At 41.5% G+C, this 18905-nt stretch overlaps 1 protein-coding gene across 2 annotated transcripts in view; it reads left to right on the top strand.

Moving 5' to 3' along the window:
* The first annotated feature begins 11684 nt into the window (after positions 1-11684).
* Positions 11685-18905, top strand: part of TGFBR1 (transforming growth factor beta receptor 1) — a 38298-nt gene continuing 31077 nt past the window's right edge. Inside the window, exon 1 of one of the 2 annotated variants that reach the window (XR_015706481.1) lies at positions 11685-11888. Coding sequence is in view for 1 of the 2 variants with exons in the window: in XM_087765708.1 (XP_087621834.1) it covers positions 11810-11888 (79 nt within the window). In the remaining variant the exon portion in view is untranslated. The remainder of the gene's footprint in view (positions 11889-18905) is intronic. The other variant, XM_087765708.1, reaches the window with a different exon arrangement.

Raw genomic sequence — 18905 nt, 5'->3', positions numbered from 1 at the left:
CTTTTCACAACACTTTTCACAACACTTCTTCCTCATTTTGCTCACAGGAAAGCAATGTCCAGAGAACAAACTAGGATTATTCATCAAGGGCAAGGCTGTCTGGAAAACCCCAGCTTCATATGTTACAAATGCTGCAATGACTAAGGCATAGTGTGGCCAAAGAGAATGGATGATCTCATGTTTATGGCAATAGAACAGGGCCCAAAGGAACTGGATTCTGTCCCCAATTCACTCATGGAAGAAAAGCTCCACAGAAATTGATCCATTTTAGTGTAGGTTACAAATAGTGTGGAGTAGATCAAAATGCAATTCCATGAGAGTTAAAATTGACCTAAGTCAGTTCAACCAGCTACAAGCACCTTCGTGCTCCACGTCCCACATTCTCCCTTGTGCCCACCCTCATTATCATGAAGCCCCGCAGAGAGCACAACAGATCAAAAACAAACCCTGCAAAGTAAAAGATACTTGTTCCTTGCTTATTTAGCTCTTTGATTTGGCTCCTGTGGGATAAGATATGGGCAAGAGTCAGCAGAAGGGAGGGCAGAATCACATAGCCACAGGTGCAAAGAACAGCAGCGCTTGCTTATGTTGTAGAGGTACTGCACTCTACAGTACAGGCCACCTACTGAGCTGTGCGGATGAAACAAACTCTTGAAGAGCTGATCAGTAAGTGGGCTCTGCTTATTTTGTGCACTGAATAAGGCAAGGATATTGTAAATATGATCACATATTTTAAAAACATACTAAAATATGTAAATACAAGTGGAAATGGGGCATCAGTAACCCCAGTTCTGGCACTTTTGAGTGCTTTACTTGACAGTGTTGAACGTTTTTTCTGTCATAGGTTTTTTGTGTATGGATAATTTATGACATTGTTTGCGCACCTAAACATAACTCCTTTTATCTCACCTCTAGGATAATCCTACAAATGCTAAGAAGCATTTCTTCTCAGCCAGGCTAACAGAACAAACTAATTCTGCTGTGTTTGTAGGCCAATCCGTTTTTGAGAGTTGATTCAATTAGAAACTAAAACTGTATTACAAAAAAAAAGCCACTGCCAGTCTTCAAAATGTAATACTTACACAGTCTTACACAGTTCTTTGACCTTTAGCAAAGTTCTAAGAAAAACTGTATCCTGGAAAAAGATAAAGCATTCAGCTTTTCAAGGAAATCTGTTCTTCTGAAAATTAAGAGCATGATAGACTGGACTTCTAATGACTTCAACTATAGCTACAAAAGGAGTAACCTTCTCTATAAAACTAAACTGCAACAGAATGATACTCAGAGATACTCTAACTCTAATCTTTTGCCCTAGTGAATATTGAACATTTATTGAGCTCTTCATTTTCTGTCCTGTAATGCATTCATTAACTTTGACAAAATGAATCCCATGACTAGTTAAGTTAAACTGAAAAGATCTCCTTGCCAGTGAAGGTTTTTCCTTTCCCATCTTCTACTCTTCATTGGATCAAATATATATATATATGTTCTTACCACCACCATTTCCAGTATTTTGTTGGCAGAATAATCCAGTGCCATGATGGACATTTTCCTGACATTCATTTACAATGCTCATTTTTTCTTTAATTTTATTGTGTCTTTAAGTTAAGAAGTGATGCATTTCTCCTGATTGGTGGCAATGGCCACCTTTAAACACCACTGACAATAGGCAGTTTGGTTGGGCAGGTGTGATAAAATCATTTTCAACACTACCATTGCAGAAATTCTGGGACATGTAGGTTATCTAGAACTGTGATTTAACCAGCTGCAAGATAGAGGTCAAGTTTGACTGGACAGCATCTTTTTAATCTCAGTTTTCACTAGTGACCTCTCTTGATTTCAGGAATAGGAAATACTTGTGGTGACGGCAGTGGCAAGAAATTTAAACTTCCTCTCAGACTTTAACAGAAGTATTTACTTCTTAGTGTCAACTTCCTCTTGCATTTCCTGTTTTTTTGGCTTGTGATGGTCTCCACGTCGTTTAACAGCAGTTAACATTCACTATCAGAAGTATAAAATAAGTGAATAGATTTGATACACCCTAGTTTTTACGTACAGTTCTTCATGAATTGTCATAAGAAAGAATGACTACAGTACAGTAGTATTCACTGTTTCATAATCTGTAAAAACTACTCCTGTTCCAGAGACCAGAAATGAATTCTCAGCTTCTGAAGTCCAGTACTATTATCTGCTCTTGCTAGTGGGTTGTAACGTGCCACAGAAGCAAGATGGTCCCCAAAAAGGACAGCTACTTGTTCTGAGTACCAAAAAGGGATGGAAAGTTAGCGGCACAAATCTGCTAGGGGTGTTACCTTCAGGTACAGGTATCATCTTACCAAAAAGATCTCTCCAAACTAAAGGGCATCCAGTGAAGAGCAGCAAACCAAAAAGGTTGGCAACCCGCAGCAGCAATCACCACTGAAACAGTGAGACACATTTGCCCATTAACAGAAGTATTTTCTGCATCAGGACATACGATTTTTGAAACTCTTTGGTATTTTCTGCTCACATTGTGTGCCTTTCCTTTCAGTGTTAATAAGCTAAGACACCAGTCCTATTCTGATGTCCAATTTGGCAGATTTGGATTCCTCACAAGTGTGCAGAGAAACTGTATGATGTACTAGCATAGGATTTTTTTTTTTTTTTTACATCTTCCTTCTTGCACAGTCACTTAAATTTGAACCTAACCTATTCAAAAATGAATGGAAGTAATTAGGCTGAAAGAGGCTGGTGATTTTTATGCTGCCCCCCAGAAAGTAGCACACAGTTGATTTTGCTGGAGGAATGCAGAGCTATTTGTGAAGTTGGAGAACACTTAGTGTCCAGATTCTGGCATCTATTCTAGTAGCAAAACGACCTGGTTACAGCAAGGACTGCTGAGTATATCGATTTGGCTTCGCTAGCTGGACAGCCAGCACCCAGACGTCAGTGCTCAGGGTTCTGCTCACAGCCCAGCTCAACGTGGCACAACGCAACTTCGCTATTCTGTCAATCACCAAAGGGGATCTGCGAACTGCTCACGAATATCGGCAGAAACAAGCAATGGAGGATAAGACTAGAATCCCACACCTCTTGGCTCTTAATTTAAAAGATACATGAAAAAGCCTTTTCCCTGTCAAATATATTTTAAATATTTACCAGATGTAGGCAAGCAAATAACTGAGTGCCAGGAAACCTGTATGACGTTTGCTAGGTCTGTGACTGTGATGTGCTGTTGCAGTGCTGAATTTTTAAAATGAGAACAGAAATGACTCATGACTTCAGGAGAAATTTGAAGCTTTATTAGCAGACAAAATCAGAGGTGTGAGTCAACTGTTATCTTTACGTACTAGGAAATTCTGAAAAGGTTTTAGACAGTATTCCCATGAGATTAAATACTATCAAAAAATTATTAATTGAGAGGAAATGGATACCAGCAGTCATCTGTGATGACCTCTCATCAAAAAAGCTTTTTTCTCCCTGACTTGAGCTTATTTATTTAATTATGTCTTGTAAGACCCACCTACTTTCATGGACACTTGGGGAGAGCATTACTTGAGGAACTTGTCAATTGAGGTTGTCACTGGCAGAGGAAATAGATATGAAGGACATAACAGGAATGGTTTATTTTTTTAGATTTTGAAAGTCAGAATCTTAAGTCTGGTTAAAAAGAAAACTATGAAAAAACTTAAGCTGTGTATCAACAGAAGGTCATTGCTGATTGCAACTTCTCATTTTTTCTCACTTTATCTTAGCAACTGGCACTCTTCCAAACCATCATAGTTAATATTTCATACTGTTTGGAAGCAGGATAGTTAAGCTTTAGAAAGCAGTACTGTTGCAACTGTAGTAATATTTGAGACAATGTTCCACTCAGAACTGAAGTTACATCAGGAGGACAGACAAAATGGTTCAATAATTTGTTAACCATCAAAGATAAAAAACAATTCACACATTTTCTAGAAAGATAGGGCTCACATCAGGCAATAGCAATATATCACCAGACATTCACAAGAACGCACATTACAATGTAATCATTAGTCTTTTGCACCAGATACATATATAGACAAGGGTATTTCTATATTCAAAGACACAGGAACTAAATATTCACTTAGTCTGGTTTTGTATACAGTTATTAGGACCTCAATCATAGGTGGTCAACAACCCCACTTAAAAAACAAAGACCCAACCTGGAAAAATGCCTGAAGATAGAACAGAAAGCAAGAAAAGGAATAGTTACTCTCTACCAACAAAACATTCCAGACTCAGTAATAAGAACATTCGGTTTCTTGTGCGAGGATATTGTAGTTGTTGCTGTCTCAAAAAAAAAAAAAAAAATCCTGCTTCAAAAGTTTGTTTACTAAGGCCACAGTTTAAAAATACATCCTTCCAAGTGGTTTATGGTGAAGATGAAATAATTTTTCAATATATGAAAGAGTTTTGTACATTCCTAGCCTTTCCTAAAAGAATTTGAGATTTGAGAGCCTCCACCATCTCCATAATCTCTCACTACTTTTTCATCCTTACTGTGTTCTGCAAGCCTTATGCTTTTGGCTAGCTGTATTTTAGTACCAGCATTCTTCCTACATTCTTAAATTCTCAAGAGAGACAGTTTCGTCAGCAATCTAGTATCCAGTCTAATAAGACTTCTTGAATAAAAGTCAACCTTTGGCATTACACTTAAGGGATATGGCTGATGGAAAATTATCTCTGTAGAGAAACGGAATGAAGTAAGTTCTTATTATTTGCAACCAGCAAATGTTGTTCAGGAGAATTTCCAGTACTAACTCAGAAATGAAAACAACATGAATTATTATTTTTATAGGTCTAGTGACAAGTCTTCCCTGTTAATAATGTCACTTAGAAATGAAGAAATAACCAAGGACCTAAACGATCTTGAAATTATATATTCTTGGAGAAAAGTTAGAAACTTAACTGCTCAAGAACTGGTAAAGAACGAAGTTCTACAATTGATTCCCACCATCTCTCTTTTCACTGAATAATTTGTCATCTTATTCAAATAGATCTTTAGTCTATTTTTCTCTTTTTAAATTTTTATTCCTGAGTAGGTACAAACTCTGCTACCTGATTTAAAGGCAAAAACACCTTTTTTAGAACACACTACAGAAAATTTCCATATAATTTTCTTGGACTGCTCAAAGTACAGCACCTTTAGAGTGAACTCTAGCTATTGTTTGCAAATGAACAAGTGAAAGCTTACAGAAAACACTGCTAAGAGAGACTACAGAAACAGGATTTTGAAATAACCAGGCAGAACCTGAACTATGATAGAAAGTTCGACATTATCACTTCAGGTAACATACAGTCAGAAGCACTGAAGGATGAGAGCGGATGGGGAATATGTAGCAAGTCTAGAAAAGCTGCAGCGAAACAGGCAATTCCTACAGCATGCTGTAGAAGAAACTCTCTCTTCTCTCATTCCCAGTTTGCAGGGTTAATAAATCAGTGTCAGGAATCAATCATTACTGAAGGTGTGTTATTTTCTTCTCTCTCTTGTTTTTTTTTTTTATTGTGTGTTTACACTTAACTGAACAAAATGTTATTTTATTAACAGAGTGAAAGTTTTATTAAAAAAAAAAACTTCTTGTTTTGAGGATGACTGATATTTAATCCAAGCCGGAATCTAGATCCCCAAATGTAATGCTTCGGGGGCTTAGCAGCTTATCACAATATCCACTTCCTGCTCTAAGATATTTCTTGTCTGTAATGAACTCTGATTCCATGGAAGAAGTCAAGTTTATCAAACCCACAGGATGCCCACCTGCTAATGAGTACACAGAGGTCTACAATAGGAAAACCTCATGATCTGTGCACTGCTAGAGAGACATTAACTTTTGGTGAGTTACACATGCTGCTCCTTCCTCACTCAAGTTTAAACTGAGTCCAATCTCAAAATTGGTTTCAGTGCAGGAGGAAACTGACCTTTCTTGAAAAGCAGAATGATATAAATTATTACTTGCACCATCAGCTTGGTATGAGGAGTAGTGCTCAAGCTGTACTTCCATAGGAAAAAAGTATCCTTTCTTAATTAGGGGCAAGCTACTTTAATGCATCTATCCTTCACTGTAGTCATAGGTGACACACTCATGCAATTTCAGGGTTGCTATAGCAATACAAGGCCTTCAAATAGATAATGACGTGCAGTCTAAAGTCATTTCCAGACCTTCTGGATGTCAGCCTCTTTGCTTCTGGCAACCCCTCCCTAAGCTAACCAGTCTTCTTAGTCACTTCTGTGTTTAGCAACATGTCTTGGACTATATACTTCTTCCCTGCTTTCAGCATAAATTAGACCTCTCTTTAATGAGACTTACAATCAACACTGCTCTCTTTGAATACATTCATACCTGATTTCAAATGAAGTTGGATATCATATGTGTAGGAAACAAGCTCAGCAGCTGATGGACTCCACAAGCTGGAATGAAACACTAACTTCGAGGGGTTTAACAGCAGCAGCGCAAAACTGTCATCATTGAGATCTGCTTAACTGCAGACTAAGAACTTACACCACCTTAATGTATCCACAAGCCTATTAGCTGTGTAATAAGGAGAGTGTTAGCTGGAGGGATCAAGCAGCTGCATACTGATGCGGTGTACTACTGGGCTGCCCAATTTGGAACTCCAAGATATGGATCTGGTGTGTTTCACAGACAGTGAATTAAAAGCTGAAAAGGTTTCATATGTCTTAAGCTTTAACTGGCCTTCTGTTAATGGAGATGATTAAGTGGGTTTTGAATAACTAAGATCACACTGTATTCAGTTTTGGAAGCGCTGATGAGGCAAATCAGGCAATGTTTATAAAGCTCATAGAATGAGTAATTCTGAGTATTTTATAAAGTAGTGACTTCAAAAAAAGTGTTTTCTTTTGTTTGTCTCTGATTCAGCAAAATCACAGATCTTTGCTAAACTTTCTGATTTGTGGGCTTATAGGAAATGTGCACTAATAAGCATTTTGATCCTTTCTGTCCTAGTTTGAGTAAAACTGCCTGGGAAAATCGAGGACTGAAGGGGTGGGGGGTGGGTGTTTGTTGTTTTGGGTGGGGTTTTTTTTGAAATAGCTTATTCTGTTGTTTTAGTAATGTTACACATTCAGTATTTTTCCTCTCGCTGCTCCTTAGTGAACATAATTTGTAAATACCATGATGCACTGAATAGTTCTTAAAAAAACCTATAAAATTTAGCTAATTACCATGGAGCGAAAACTGTAAGAACTGAAAATGAAGTTTTGCAACACCTTTATTTCCCCTTGCTCTAGCACTAATTGTGCATATTTTCTTGCTGAAAGATTCATTAGAATTCTTTATTACCCTGATATGGTATCTCTTCCACTGAAAGACTAATAAAGCTTTTAGTGGTCACCAATAATAATATTTTGTACCACACTTCCATACATTTTTACTTTAGAAGCTAAAAATTTTGTATTTATTAGTGCCCGTTTTCTTAAGTAAATCAGCTTATAACACAAGAACATTCATATCCTTGATCTTAGTCAAAGACTGATCTATAGAACAATTCGTTTTGTATAATTTTCTATCTCACCACTTGTCCCTTTTCAAAACTGGTTATGTTTTAATGCTCTGTGTGGTTTCTCAGTATGTGCTTTTTTTGCATTACAGAGTTCTGTTTGAACCTTTCATGCAGTCGCAGATATTTTGCTTTCCGTCTTCCAGAAAGAAAACATAAGAAACATTGAAAAACTGACCAAAATTATTGCAAGAAATAAAACTAGCACTAAGTAAAGATTAATTATTTCATTCTCTCTCCCTGTGGGTGCTGCATATGTGTATAAATGTCATATTCTAGTACAGAAGCAAGAAATTAACCCGTATTTAAATTGTAGATATTCCCTGTATAATAACCTGCTTTACTCAGTCTAAAAAGCAAGGATTTTTAAAATAGATTCAACAATTTTGATGATCTAAACAGATCTCATAACACCAGATAGTTTGGATTTTCTATGTTGTCTTGCTTCGTGTTCTATCTTGCATTAAAAAAATGATGAAATTTGTTGCATCTTTCTATAATTGGAACGGTGGAAACTTATTAATTTATGACATAAATGAGGCTAGGCAAAATGTTTTTCTTGCCTATTCTTCTAAATATATTTCCACTGACTACATTATTTCCATTCTCAGTAAGCACTGTGAAAACAAAGATAGATTAAAGTAGGGAAGAAGTGGTTTGAAGGATTCCATCACATGAAATGCTGAAGAACAATGCTTAATACATCCAGTTATAATGTCATAAACATGCAATGGTGAGGAGTTGCTTTCTATTGAACTTGGCAAATTTGTACAGCGAAATTGTTTTTTCATGTTATTTTGGCAGAAAAAGGCCAAGCAATTAATGTCATTTTGAAAAATCTGAAATCGCAAAAGAGTTATTTTCTTCCTAAATAAAATGTCATTTTACAGAAAGGCGTATCTTGGAAACTGTTTGCTGACTGTGTCATGGTCTGACTTAGCCTCATTTGCCTAACTAGCATATTTAAGGATGAATGTAACTAGGTGCGGTCATAAATAAGATCTCCTCATTTTCTTTGGATTGGCATTCAACTGTTTGCAGACACAGGGAGAAACTGATGATTTAAATCTTCTCAGGCTATCATTTGTATTTTGTATTTTTTTATCTAACTGCTCCATCTTGTATAGCAAAAAAGACAGATTGTATTAATTATCAGAGTATGTAACATGAACTACTGTGCAACTCAACAAGTAAATCTAAGTACCTTTCACATAACCCTCCTAAAGATACAGAATCCTACCCAGACCAGCAAACTCCGTGCTTGCACTAGAAGCAGTTATGAAGCTCATATGAAGGAACAGGAACACTGAAATATTGGAAGAGAATTGACTGCAGAAGTAATAGAGGGAGAAAGATGATGGAAAAACACAGGGATTAATCTTACAGTAACATGGGGGAGCTAATGGAGGAAGGTGTAGGCACCTGACCGTCACGGTCAGTGACCTCCCAACAAGAACAAGATCCAATTGTTTACCAGAGCCCATTTAACATCAAAAGCCTGTATCATAATCAGAAGTTCTCAGACCCCACCTTAATGAAGACCAGAAGCTGCAGTCCTAAGAATCTGGAAACATCGAATAGAAGCATGGGAAGAAAAGGGGTGATTCTGGACTCACAGAATCCATTTCCGTAGCTTTGCAGTTGCTGCTTCTGCCCTAAGTTTACTTTGGCTTTGGAATCTAAGGTGGTACACAAGATTACAGACAGGTACCCAGGGATCAGGACAGGGAATACATAATTGTAGGTATTTCTTCAGTAGTGGTCTTTACCTTGTGCACGTTATGAAAGAAGGGTGAGGCCTGGCAAAAATATTTGATTTGTGGTGGCACTGTTCACTACTTGAGAGTGACCCAAAACCATCCTAGTTGGTGAGCTGTTACCTCCAAGTTACTGACTTATTTTGTTCTTCCTATGGCTGGCAGCCAAACATTACTTAGGATGCTAATTCAGAATGCTCCCCATAGGACTGAATTGGGAGCCCTGAAAGAAATCCTTCACCATGCTCTGCTTCCCGTTTCCTGCCTTCCTTCAGAGATATTGTCTGTGGCCCATCGTTAAATCCAGAAGATCTGTGATGGGGAAATGAATAGTGAATTTTTTTTCCCAAGCATATAATTTTAACTTATAGTTTCAGTGCTCTATATGAATTTAAAAAATGCCTTGGCATTTGAGTAATTTTAACAGTGCCTCAGTATTTGTCTTTAATGCTAGTTAATTGAGGATTAGCCCTTTTAAGTATTTCTACATATGGATAACTAAGACCATGTTTGCCTGGTGTTGTCAACTTCAGTAGTTCATTACAGCATGAACCTATATCAAATCCAGACGTTTGGTCCAACATCTGTCATGAAGGACAATCTGTCATTAAAATACTATTTTGCAAGAGAAACTGCAACTAGGGTCTGTTTATATATGATGCTGATCGTTGCTTGGAGAGAAAGGGAAAGAGAATGAATTAATAAAAATTTACCTCACTTTCAACTGTTATATTACCAAGATTCTTATCCAGGTGAACTGTACTGTAGGAGTCACAAGACTTTTTATAAAGGCTCTGTTGGCTGAATAACTGCAAGTAAAAAGGAAACAGGAGATCAGTGTGACATGGAAGTGATTGTGGCACTGAGGAGCATGGAGGCTGCTGCCCTGAACACTATGAATTAGGTAGTCACCATCTGGCAGCGACAGTACATGAAGCTTGCAAGAGTGACTGCAGGTAACAAGTGGAAAAGCACGTGTAACCTACATGACTTGTCCTATGATTGGAGGGTCACACAGCAAGCAAAAGGAGCAACAAAAGTAGTATAAAAGCATATGCTGAAGTTGAGGGGCTCCGAACACAACAGGATCTGGACACAACAGCTAGGTAATGGAGCCAGGACTACGGAGGGGTCCCAGAGCAAGCAGGTAACTGCTGGGAGAGTGGTTACCTGATGCCAAGAGGGAAGAAGAGAACCTTTCCTCTTTCCCTGACACCCATGCAAAAGCTAATAAAGCTGCGGATAAAAGTAACAATCTGAGTTGTGGTAATTTTCTTCACAGGGTGGATCTTAGTTGCCACAGCTTGTAAGATCAAGTAGAACCTCCGACAGCTATTCGGACAGTTCAAGTTCACTTCTGATTCCCAATGAATTCCTCCAGTTATGCGCAGCGAACGTGCAGACAGTGGAATAAGACGGGAGCTGCACGTGGGGACTAGCACTGTTCTTCTCTCGCACGGTACCAAAACTTGCAGGCGCTACCCGACAGCTCTTCGTGCTGCGGCCAAACCCCTTGCTCCCGAACGTGCAGCAGGCTGAGCTGTCTCATAGGTACGCCAGCTGGCATGCCAGCAGTGAGTAAGCTGTCAGCGTGTGTGTTACATCTGCCACCCGTCCGACAGCCCACGGGAGGGAGAAGCACCGCGGCGAGCTACGAAAGGGCTCTGCACGCAGAGCCTCCCATCCGCAGCCGCCGAAGGGGCGCAGATCCTCGGCTCCTGCGGCTCTTCCTCCCCTCCCGGGAGGACCCGAGGGCTGCCTCACTCCTCCCGCACCTCCCTCCAGCGGCGTCGCTGCCACCGCGGCCCCGCACCTCACAGCCGGGGCCGCCAGACGGCGAGGAGTGCCGGCCAGGACGGTCCCTCCCGCAGCCGGCCACAGCCGCCGCAGCGTCTCAGCCACACGCCTGGGTGCTCGCCCACCGCCCCCACGCGTGGGGCGCCTGCTCGCCCCTCTTTGAGAGAGGAGCTACGGCGCCTGCCGGCAGCGCCCCAGGCTGCGAGCGCAGGGACAGCGCCTGCCGCCAGCCAAGCGTCCCACCGAGCCCCGCTGCCGGGGCCGGCTGGGCGCTCGCCGGGCCCCCCCTCCCCTCCTCCTCGCCCTCGCCCTCGCCCTCGCCCTCCTCCTCGCCCTCGCCCTCGCCCTCGCCCTCGCCAGCCCCGCGACGAGGCGAGGCGAGACCACTCCGCCGCCAGTCACGGCCCGGCCCCGCCCCGCCCCGCCCCTCCCCGCCCCGCGACCGCTCCGGCTGCGCCCCCCCGGCGCCTGTTGTTGTTGTGGCGCTCCGCAGCGGCCGGGGGGCGGGGGCGGCGCGGGGCGGCGCGGGGCGGGGGGAGCGGCCAATCAGGCGGCGCCGCTGCGTCAGTTACATTAGCGGCAGGAGCGAGGCAGGGAGGCGCAGGCGGCGCGAGCGCCTCTCTGTTTCTCTCTCGGGGGGGAGGGGCGGGGAGGGGAGGGGGGGGGTCGCGAGGCGGAATCCTGGCGCGCGGGTGCGCGCGCGCGCCCGAGCTCTACGGTTTCGGGACCGGACCATGGCGGTAGCGGCCGCTCGGCGGCCCTGGGCCCTGCTGTGTCTGGTGGCGGCCGCGCTGCTCTTCCCCGGGGCGGCCGGTGAGTGCGCGCGTGTCTGGGGGAAGGAGGGAGGGGAGGGAGCGGGTGAGGTGGTGCCTGGGGCGGGGGGAGGAGAGCGGTGGGGGGCTGCGGGTCCCCGTCGGTTCCTTTCAACAACATGGCGGAGGGGCCGGCTGGGGCGGAGTCGCCTTCCCCCACCCCCGGTGTCCGAGCCTGGCGGAGCCTGGGGACGGCTCGTCCCTTTGTTGGCCGGCCGCGGCGGCGGCTCCGCGGGAGGGGCCGCGGCGCGGGGCAGACGTGGTGCGGCCGGGCGAGGAGGGGCGGCGGCTGGCGCTGGCGGGCGGTGAGGGGTGGTCGCGGTCCCCGCGGCGGCTCCCCGTGACACCCGCCCCCCGCCAGCGCCCGCCTTGCCCCCGCGGAGTAGCGCCGGGGGTGGCGTCTGCCCGGGGTAACTTTCCCGCGCCCCCAGCCCCGTGAGCCCGCCGGCCCCTGCCCCCGTGGGCTGTGGGCGGCCCCGGCCCTTCCTTTCCCACGCGGGTACGGCTGGCCGTGGCCCGCGACGGCAACTTGGTTATCGGTGGCGGAGCACCCTCCGTCCCTCCCTTCCTCCCCGTGGGCAGAGCTGCCCTCCTGGGGAGGGAGCCTGCCCGCGCCCGGGCTGCGCCGGCTTCGGCACGGGAGCGGGGAAAAGCCGCCCTGCCTTGCGGGCTCCTGGCGGCGCGCCGAAGGGCGCTTACAAACAGTGCCACGGGGGAGTAGAGATAAGCGGCGTCGGCTGGTGTCGGTACGTGTTGAATGTTCCACGTAGTGAAGGTAAAAGACTCCCTTCACTCCCACGTCAGATGCTTCAGCTCCGTTACACGCCACATTGTGGTGTGCTGGCAGCGTCTTTTCGGAAAGCTAGTGTCGTGGTGATTGAGGTCGGTGATCTTTCAATTACAGTCAAACAGCTAACCTGTATGCTCTGTGAGGACCAAACTGTGCGGAAATAAAATCTTTGGTGAATATTGGACGATTTCGTTCTTCCAGCCTTCTGTACTTGTGCTCTCTTGTAAGAGAAATGTGGTATCAGAGCTGTGCAATTGCAGAGCTGATGCATGAAATAGGATTTATTAATAGCATTCAGAAATGCAAGAATTAGATATTTTTCCATTTTAAAAAAAAAAAACTTTGTTCTTGGCTTAGAAGTTGGGGCCGTATGTCCTAATGGGGTATACAAATGTTATAGATGCCCTACTCTAATTGGTTTAGGTTTCAGTTTCATCTCTAGTAAGTTAGATGATGATGATGACAGAATCTACATTTTATAATTGGTCCACTTCCTAAATTCTTCCGTAGGTGTATTGTATGTTGCTTTGGGTTTTAAAGAGGAAGTGGAGAAGCACCACGACTTGCTTCTTCAACTAACAGTTTTAAGACATCCCTCGGTTTGGATTTTTACCATGCTGTTTTCATAATTCAATCTAAGATGGTACTCGTGCTGTAAAGAAAATATTGCTTAAAGAAAACATAACTTGCTATACTAAAATGCTGTGTTAATTGCCCATAGTGTTATTGAAGAAGATGGAGAATCTTTGATGTGGAAACAGTGAAATAAGCTTAACTTACCCATGGTTCTTCTGGTGTTCTTGAAGAGGTACAGCAGGCTTTAATAATGTAAAGCTTTCTTATGTAACATATCCAATTTGGATGTTGAAAGAAATTTTACCTGTATTTGAGCTTTGAACTTTTCCCTTTTAATGCCTCAGATCAGTCAAAAGTTTTCACTTAGTCTAAGTTGTGAAATTAAGGTCTAAAAGTTTTATGTTAAGGCAATAGACTTCCATACAGAAGCTTAAGGATAGAAGTGGGTGGTGTGCTACCTTTTTTGTCTGTCTGTTCTTTTTGCTATAAAAAAAAATCCTTCCTATCCAAGGGAATGGGGGAGGATCCAGGTTTCTTGACCCATAACTCATAGGCAAGTCCTGGTACTGGTGAAGGGGTTAATTTGTCTGAACGTTGTGGTCTAACTTGACAGAGAAGTGCAAGGTGTGATTTGGCTACTGTTACTTAGTATTCTTATGGATTGACAAAAGTTGGGCATCTGATGCTGCTGTTCTGCAATATACTAGTGTTATTGCATGAATGAATCATCTTGTGATAGGGTTTATATGGAGATCAGACATGTGATGAATCACAGCAGCTAGCTGAACAGTAGAACAGCCCTAATTTGTAAGACAGAATCTGAAATTTAGGGTTTTTTTAATTATTTTTACTGTATGAACCATAGTCTTTGGTCTCCCCAAAATTCTGGGGAGTCATCTGTTGGAAACTCTTGCATTCACACAATTGCTCATAATTGCAAATAAAGATGGAAATCTGACTTGTATGCTGAAATGAATTTAAAAGTACAAATGAGGGAGATCTCTATTCTTTCTGTTTTCATAATGTCAGTAAAATTATAACTTAGGCTTTTAGTTTTAACTTTTTTTTTTTCCTTCTATGAAAGATACCAGAAAAACTTTTAATGTATGTTGCTGTAAGAGGCATGAACATACCTGTGAGTAGTTTTATGGATGAGATGGAAAAAAACTGGTAGTGCCATTTGGCATCTGCACTACGGAGAATATAATATTGCCTTTTTGAAGCTGGCATTTTTTACAAGGCTTTATCATTACTTGCAAGTTGAGGATAATGCCTTAATAAAGTAGTTTGTCTGTTTTCTTGAGTACATGGCTTTGGTTGCCAAAACCTGCTGTTTTCAGTGGAAGTTTTGCTTCACAAAGATGGATGAAATGTGGGTGAAAGTTGTCCTGAAAACTCGATATCCAGTGGTGTTACTTTACAACAGTTAAACTTAATTAGTGTCCTATGAGACGAACGAGTTAGTGAAGGTCATGAAGTGTCATGGTTAAAAAAAATGCACCCATGTCCCAGGTGTTGAGACCTGAACAGTTCTGTATCTTGATCTAGAAGAGTTCAGAGATGAGTCAGGTGTATTGTTTGAGGTGATTATCTGAATAAGGGAATAGGAAGCTGACAGCACCTTTCTGTATTATGCTTTTTTGCTTCTGGCAAATTTTATTGTTGGATAAGGAAAAAAACTACCAGTAAACACTATAGCCCTCTTGCTCACCTCCCCAAAATCTATTACTGTTTCTTGCACATCCTAGCCTGGCCTCTTTATCCCTTGAAACTCTACATCAGTCCTGGTTGTTCTTCTGTTGAAGATCCGCTTCCTGGTGAAATTTTTGTTTCAAAAATTGTTTTCTCCACGGGAAAAGAGCTACAATGTCAGAAGAGAAGGATCTGGAGTTTCTTCTTCAGCATAATGCTGCTGTTGGGGGCCTGAATCTATGTCTTTTTAAAATTTTGTAAAACAAAGATATATGATTAAATAAAAGTATTAATAATATAATATTGTTAATTACTCATTGTGAGATGTGGGTTTGGGTTTCTTTGAGCACCTCACAAGTTTTTAACTGCTGTAATACCCTTTGCTAGCATCCGTTGAAAGACAGTATTTCAACATGATTTCCAACCAAAAATTCTTTGGATGAAGTTCTATGCTAAACTGTCTGGTTGAAGTAGTTCTGCAGGATGTTAGCAAATACTAGATAGTGATTCACAGGGTTTTATGCAATTCTAAAAAAGGCTTTGTGTGATTTTCTTACTCCAGAAAGACAACAGATACAAAAAAAGACTGTTTCAATAGGTACCTAATGGTACAGACTTCTAAAACTTAAGTGGATAGGGTGTACTTAATTCTCTGTTCACATTTTCTATATAGGATTAATATCTGAGGTCTTGGGAAAACGTCTTGGATATAGTATTAATATCTGAGCTCTTGGGAACCAGCTTATTTTAAGTCTTGTCAAGCTGTGTAGTTTCAGTGTCTCATTTATGTTGCCAGCTTGCTTTACCCTCCTGTGGGCTTTCCAGGCTGCAACACCCGTGGAAGAGAGACTTTTTAAAGGGAATATAAAACTGTCAAACTGAGAGTCTGAGCCTGAGAAATTACCCAAGTAACTGTATTCAACACAAGAGGTTAATCTATTATTAAATCAGATTGAGGTATGAGAGGTATGCTGTTGATAACTTCTCTGACATATGTGTCATAATGCACATAGACTGTACACAGACTTTTATAACTGCATTGTCTCACTGTTTTCTGTTATGGCAGTCCGTCACATAAAGCAGCAATGGTTCTGTAGAATGGTCATGGCGCAGTGAGGCAGTGCAATAGAGAAGGCACTAAATTACTGTGGTGACCCAATTTCTGTTCTTGGCTTTGTCACTGGTTGTCTATATAACCTTCAGTGCATTCATTTAGCTGTCTGTACTTTCATTTCCCAAGCCTTGTATCGCTTAAACAGACATGACCTTTCATTAGTTGGTAGTGGAGCTTCATGCTTGGGGTTCCATCCAAACACTGTTGTAATACTTAAAAAAAAAAAAAAAAAAAAAAAAAAAAATTCTGTGCCATGGAAAACATGGACTAAGACTTGAGTGAAAACTTTTTTTTTTTCACCTCCTCTTTGAGTTTAGTAGTTTTGAAGGAGCTTTTTGTGGTACTAGATTTAAAGGGTGTCTTCCAAACGTATTGAAATGCATTATACCTGAAAGATATTACTGGCTCTGGAAGATTAGCTTACATCAGAGTTATTTCTCTCATCGCATACTGTTATCAACCTATTCTAGAAATGTTTGTATTCGTTTAGGTGAACTTGGAGACCTGACTGGTTTCTGGGGGTTTAAGATTACTATAATGCTTCTCTGAGAAGAACGTGGACTACTTGGAGACAAAGCAAAAATTTCTATTTCCAAGAGGGCAACAGTATGATACTTTTTTCTTTGAGATCAGTTATAAGTGAAAACAATTCCTTATAGGAATGAAGTGATTTAACTACAGTTGGTCATTGACATCTCCTCATCCCGCTGATGTTAAGTCTCGTCTGTAATGTGTTCATATAGTCATAGTCTCTCTTGTTTTACGCATAGATAGTTGGAGAGTGAGACGTGGGCAAGAATATTCCAAATCAGTTTCCTCTCTTCCTGGTATGGATTGTTGCTGAAGATGCTGAATTAGTTTTCCTGTTAGTAAAATATGGGACGTCTACTGTTAGCCACTTGAGTTGGAAGGCATGAAGAATTCTAAGTGGTGAGAGTAGGAAGGGGGCTGAAACATTTTTAATGTGGGTTTTTTAAGAGTGTGTCCACTAGAGAGCGGCAAAAACCTGTATTCCTAGAAGCTTTGGCTATTCAGCTGATTAGGCATTGTTTTCCCCTCTTAAGGGAGGGGGAGAGTAGCTTCAGAAGGAAGTACTGCTCTATTTCTGCCGAGGAAACCATTCAGTTGTGTGTGACAGCGTGCTGTGTCTTGACAGGAGACTAGAAGATAGTGGCATCAAACTGGAACAAAAGTACAAATTGTATCAAATTGCACTCATTGGGAATTCTGTAGCAAAAGAGAGGTGGGAACAAAATGAAGGAGGAAGCTAAGGCACCAAATGCTTTATTTAGTCATAGTCGTATCAGTGTGTCTCTACAACTTCACTAGATCAGGAAGATGAATAAGTGTAACAAGGTCAACCCAAACTTCATTTTTCACTTCAAGTAACTTGGTCTCTGTACAGTGACTCAGTGTAAACACATCTTCCTGAATATCTGTGTCTCACTGTAGGCATTCAGATGCATGCGCAGTTATGATGAGCCAAGAATATTATTTAAATAGGAAAACAAAAGTCATGGATGAAGCAAGTGAGATAAAGGCCTGCTTGTTAAGAAAGTTGAAAGAAATATCAATCTGTGAATATTTTAGGAAACTTTTAATGGCTTTAATGGGTTAAAAAGAATTTGTTCATGTAGGTTACCGAAGGCACACAAACAGGAAAATAACTGTTAAATGTTCTCATAGTTAAAGTCTAAATAATAAGACTTTCTGTACTTCTCTGATGGGGGTGGGGGTGGGAAATTGCATCTTCAAAAAGTGGTACTGTTAAGAAGCTTTACCTTCCTGTGTGCCAGTTCTCATTTCATATACCTTCTAATTATTTTTTCGATAATCTTCATACTAAACAAATCATTTTGCAATCCTATTCATTTTTTTCTCTCTTTTTCTGACTGGTCTATGGACTGAACTCTCTCTGAAACATGGGTTATCTTTCTGTAGCAGATCCTAAAACTTTATCATATCTTTTCTGTGACAGTAGAGGATGATTGGAAATAATTTATTTTGATTCAAAATGTTGGGGGAAGGAGGTGTGTTCAGAGAAGGGGGTACAACTCAGAATCAAAACTTTGAGATGGAATATATATTTCAGATCAGATTGCCATTTATTTAAATCCATGATATCTGGGATAGAGAGGGGTGTAAGATCCGAGGCAATTCAGGTGGTTATCTTAAACTCTTGAATTTAAGTGAAGCACAATATCTCAGATCTTGGGGCATCTTTTGCTTTGCCAACTATTAATCCTCACACCTTTGGTGTGAGATTTTGTATGTATCCCTGAAAGAGGTTTGTTTATGGCTCAGTGCATTTTTGTGTTTTGGGCATGAATGTTTAAGATTTTAAGGTTGTCTAAATTTCTGTATTTTAATCTTTCTGCATGCATGTACACAAGTTCTATGCTAGCTTTTGCTCTCCACAGATGACCAAGTGGAGTTGCAGTGTACTGATATTTCTATTGTTGCTACTGCACTGTTTTCTGTCTGGCTTTGGTCCTGTAAATGCAGGAAGGAATGGAGAAAGAAATTTGAAGTAGTAGTCTTCCTTCTCCAAGAACCTCTGCAATTTGAAGAATGAAACCTGATCATCTTAGACATGATTAGTCTGTCATTCCTGCTTCCCTCCCCATGCCCTTTCCTTTACTAGTGCAATTGATAGCTTTAGTAAACCAGGAACTTGAGTAATATAAGCCGGTGTTTTCCTGTGGCTTCATAAATAACAAGTCTAAACCATATCCTGCTTGTGTGAAAGGGTATGTTCTCAGGTCATTCAGGGTTTGTTTTTAATGAGAATTAAGCCTTCATATGCCCTTTCCTCAGTGCAAAATTGAACCTATCAAGTAATGTAT

This window comes from Nipponia nippon, unplaced genomic scaffold (genome assembly GCF_047370975.1).
Source record: "Nipponia nippon isolate SJK-2023a ecotype South Korea unplaced genomic scaffold, ASM4737097v1 scaffold_1, whole genome shotgun sequence".
NCBI lineage: Eukaryota > Metazoa > Chordata > Aves > Pelecaniformes > Threskiornithidae > Nipponia > Nipponia nippon.
The sequence above is the reverse complement of the archived record's forward strand: the minus strand, read 5'-3'. Positions and strand labels throughout refer to the sequence as shown.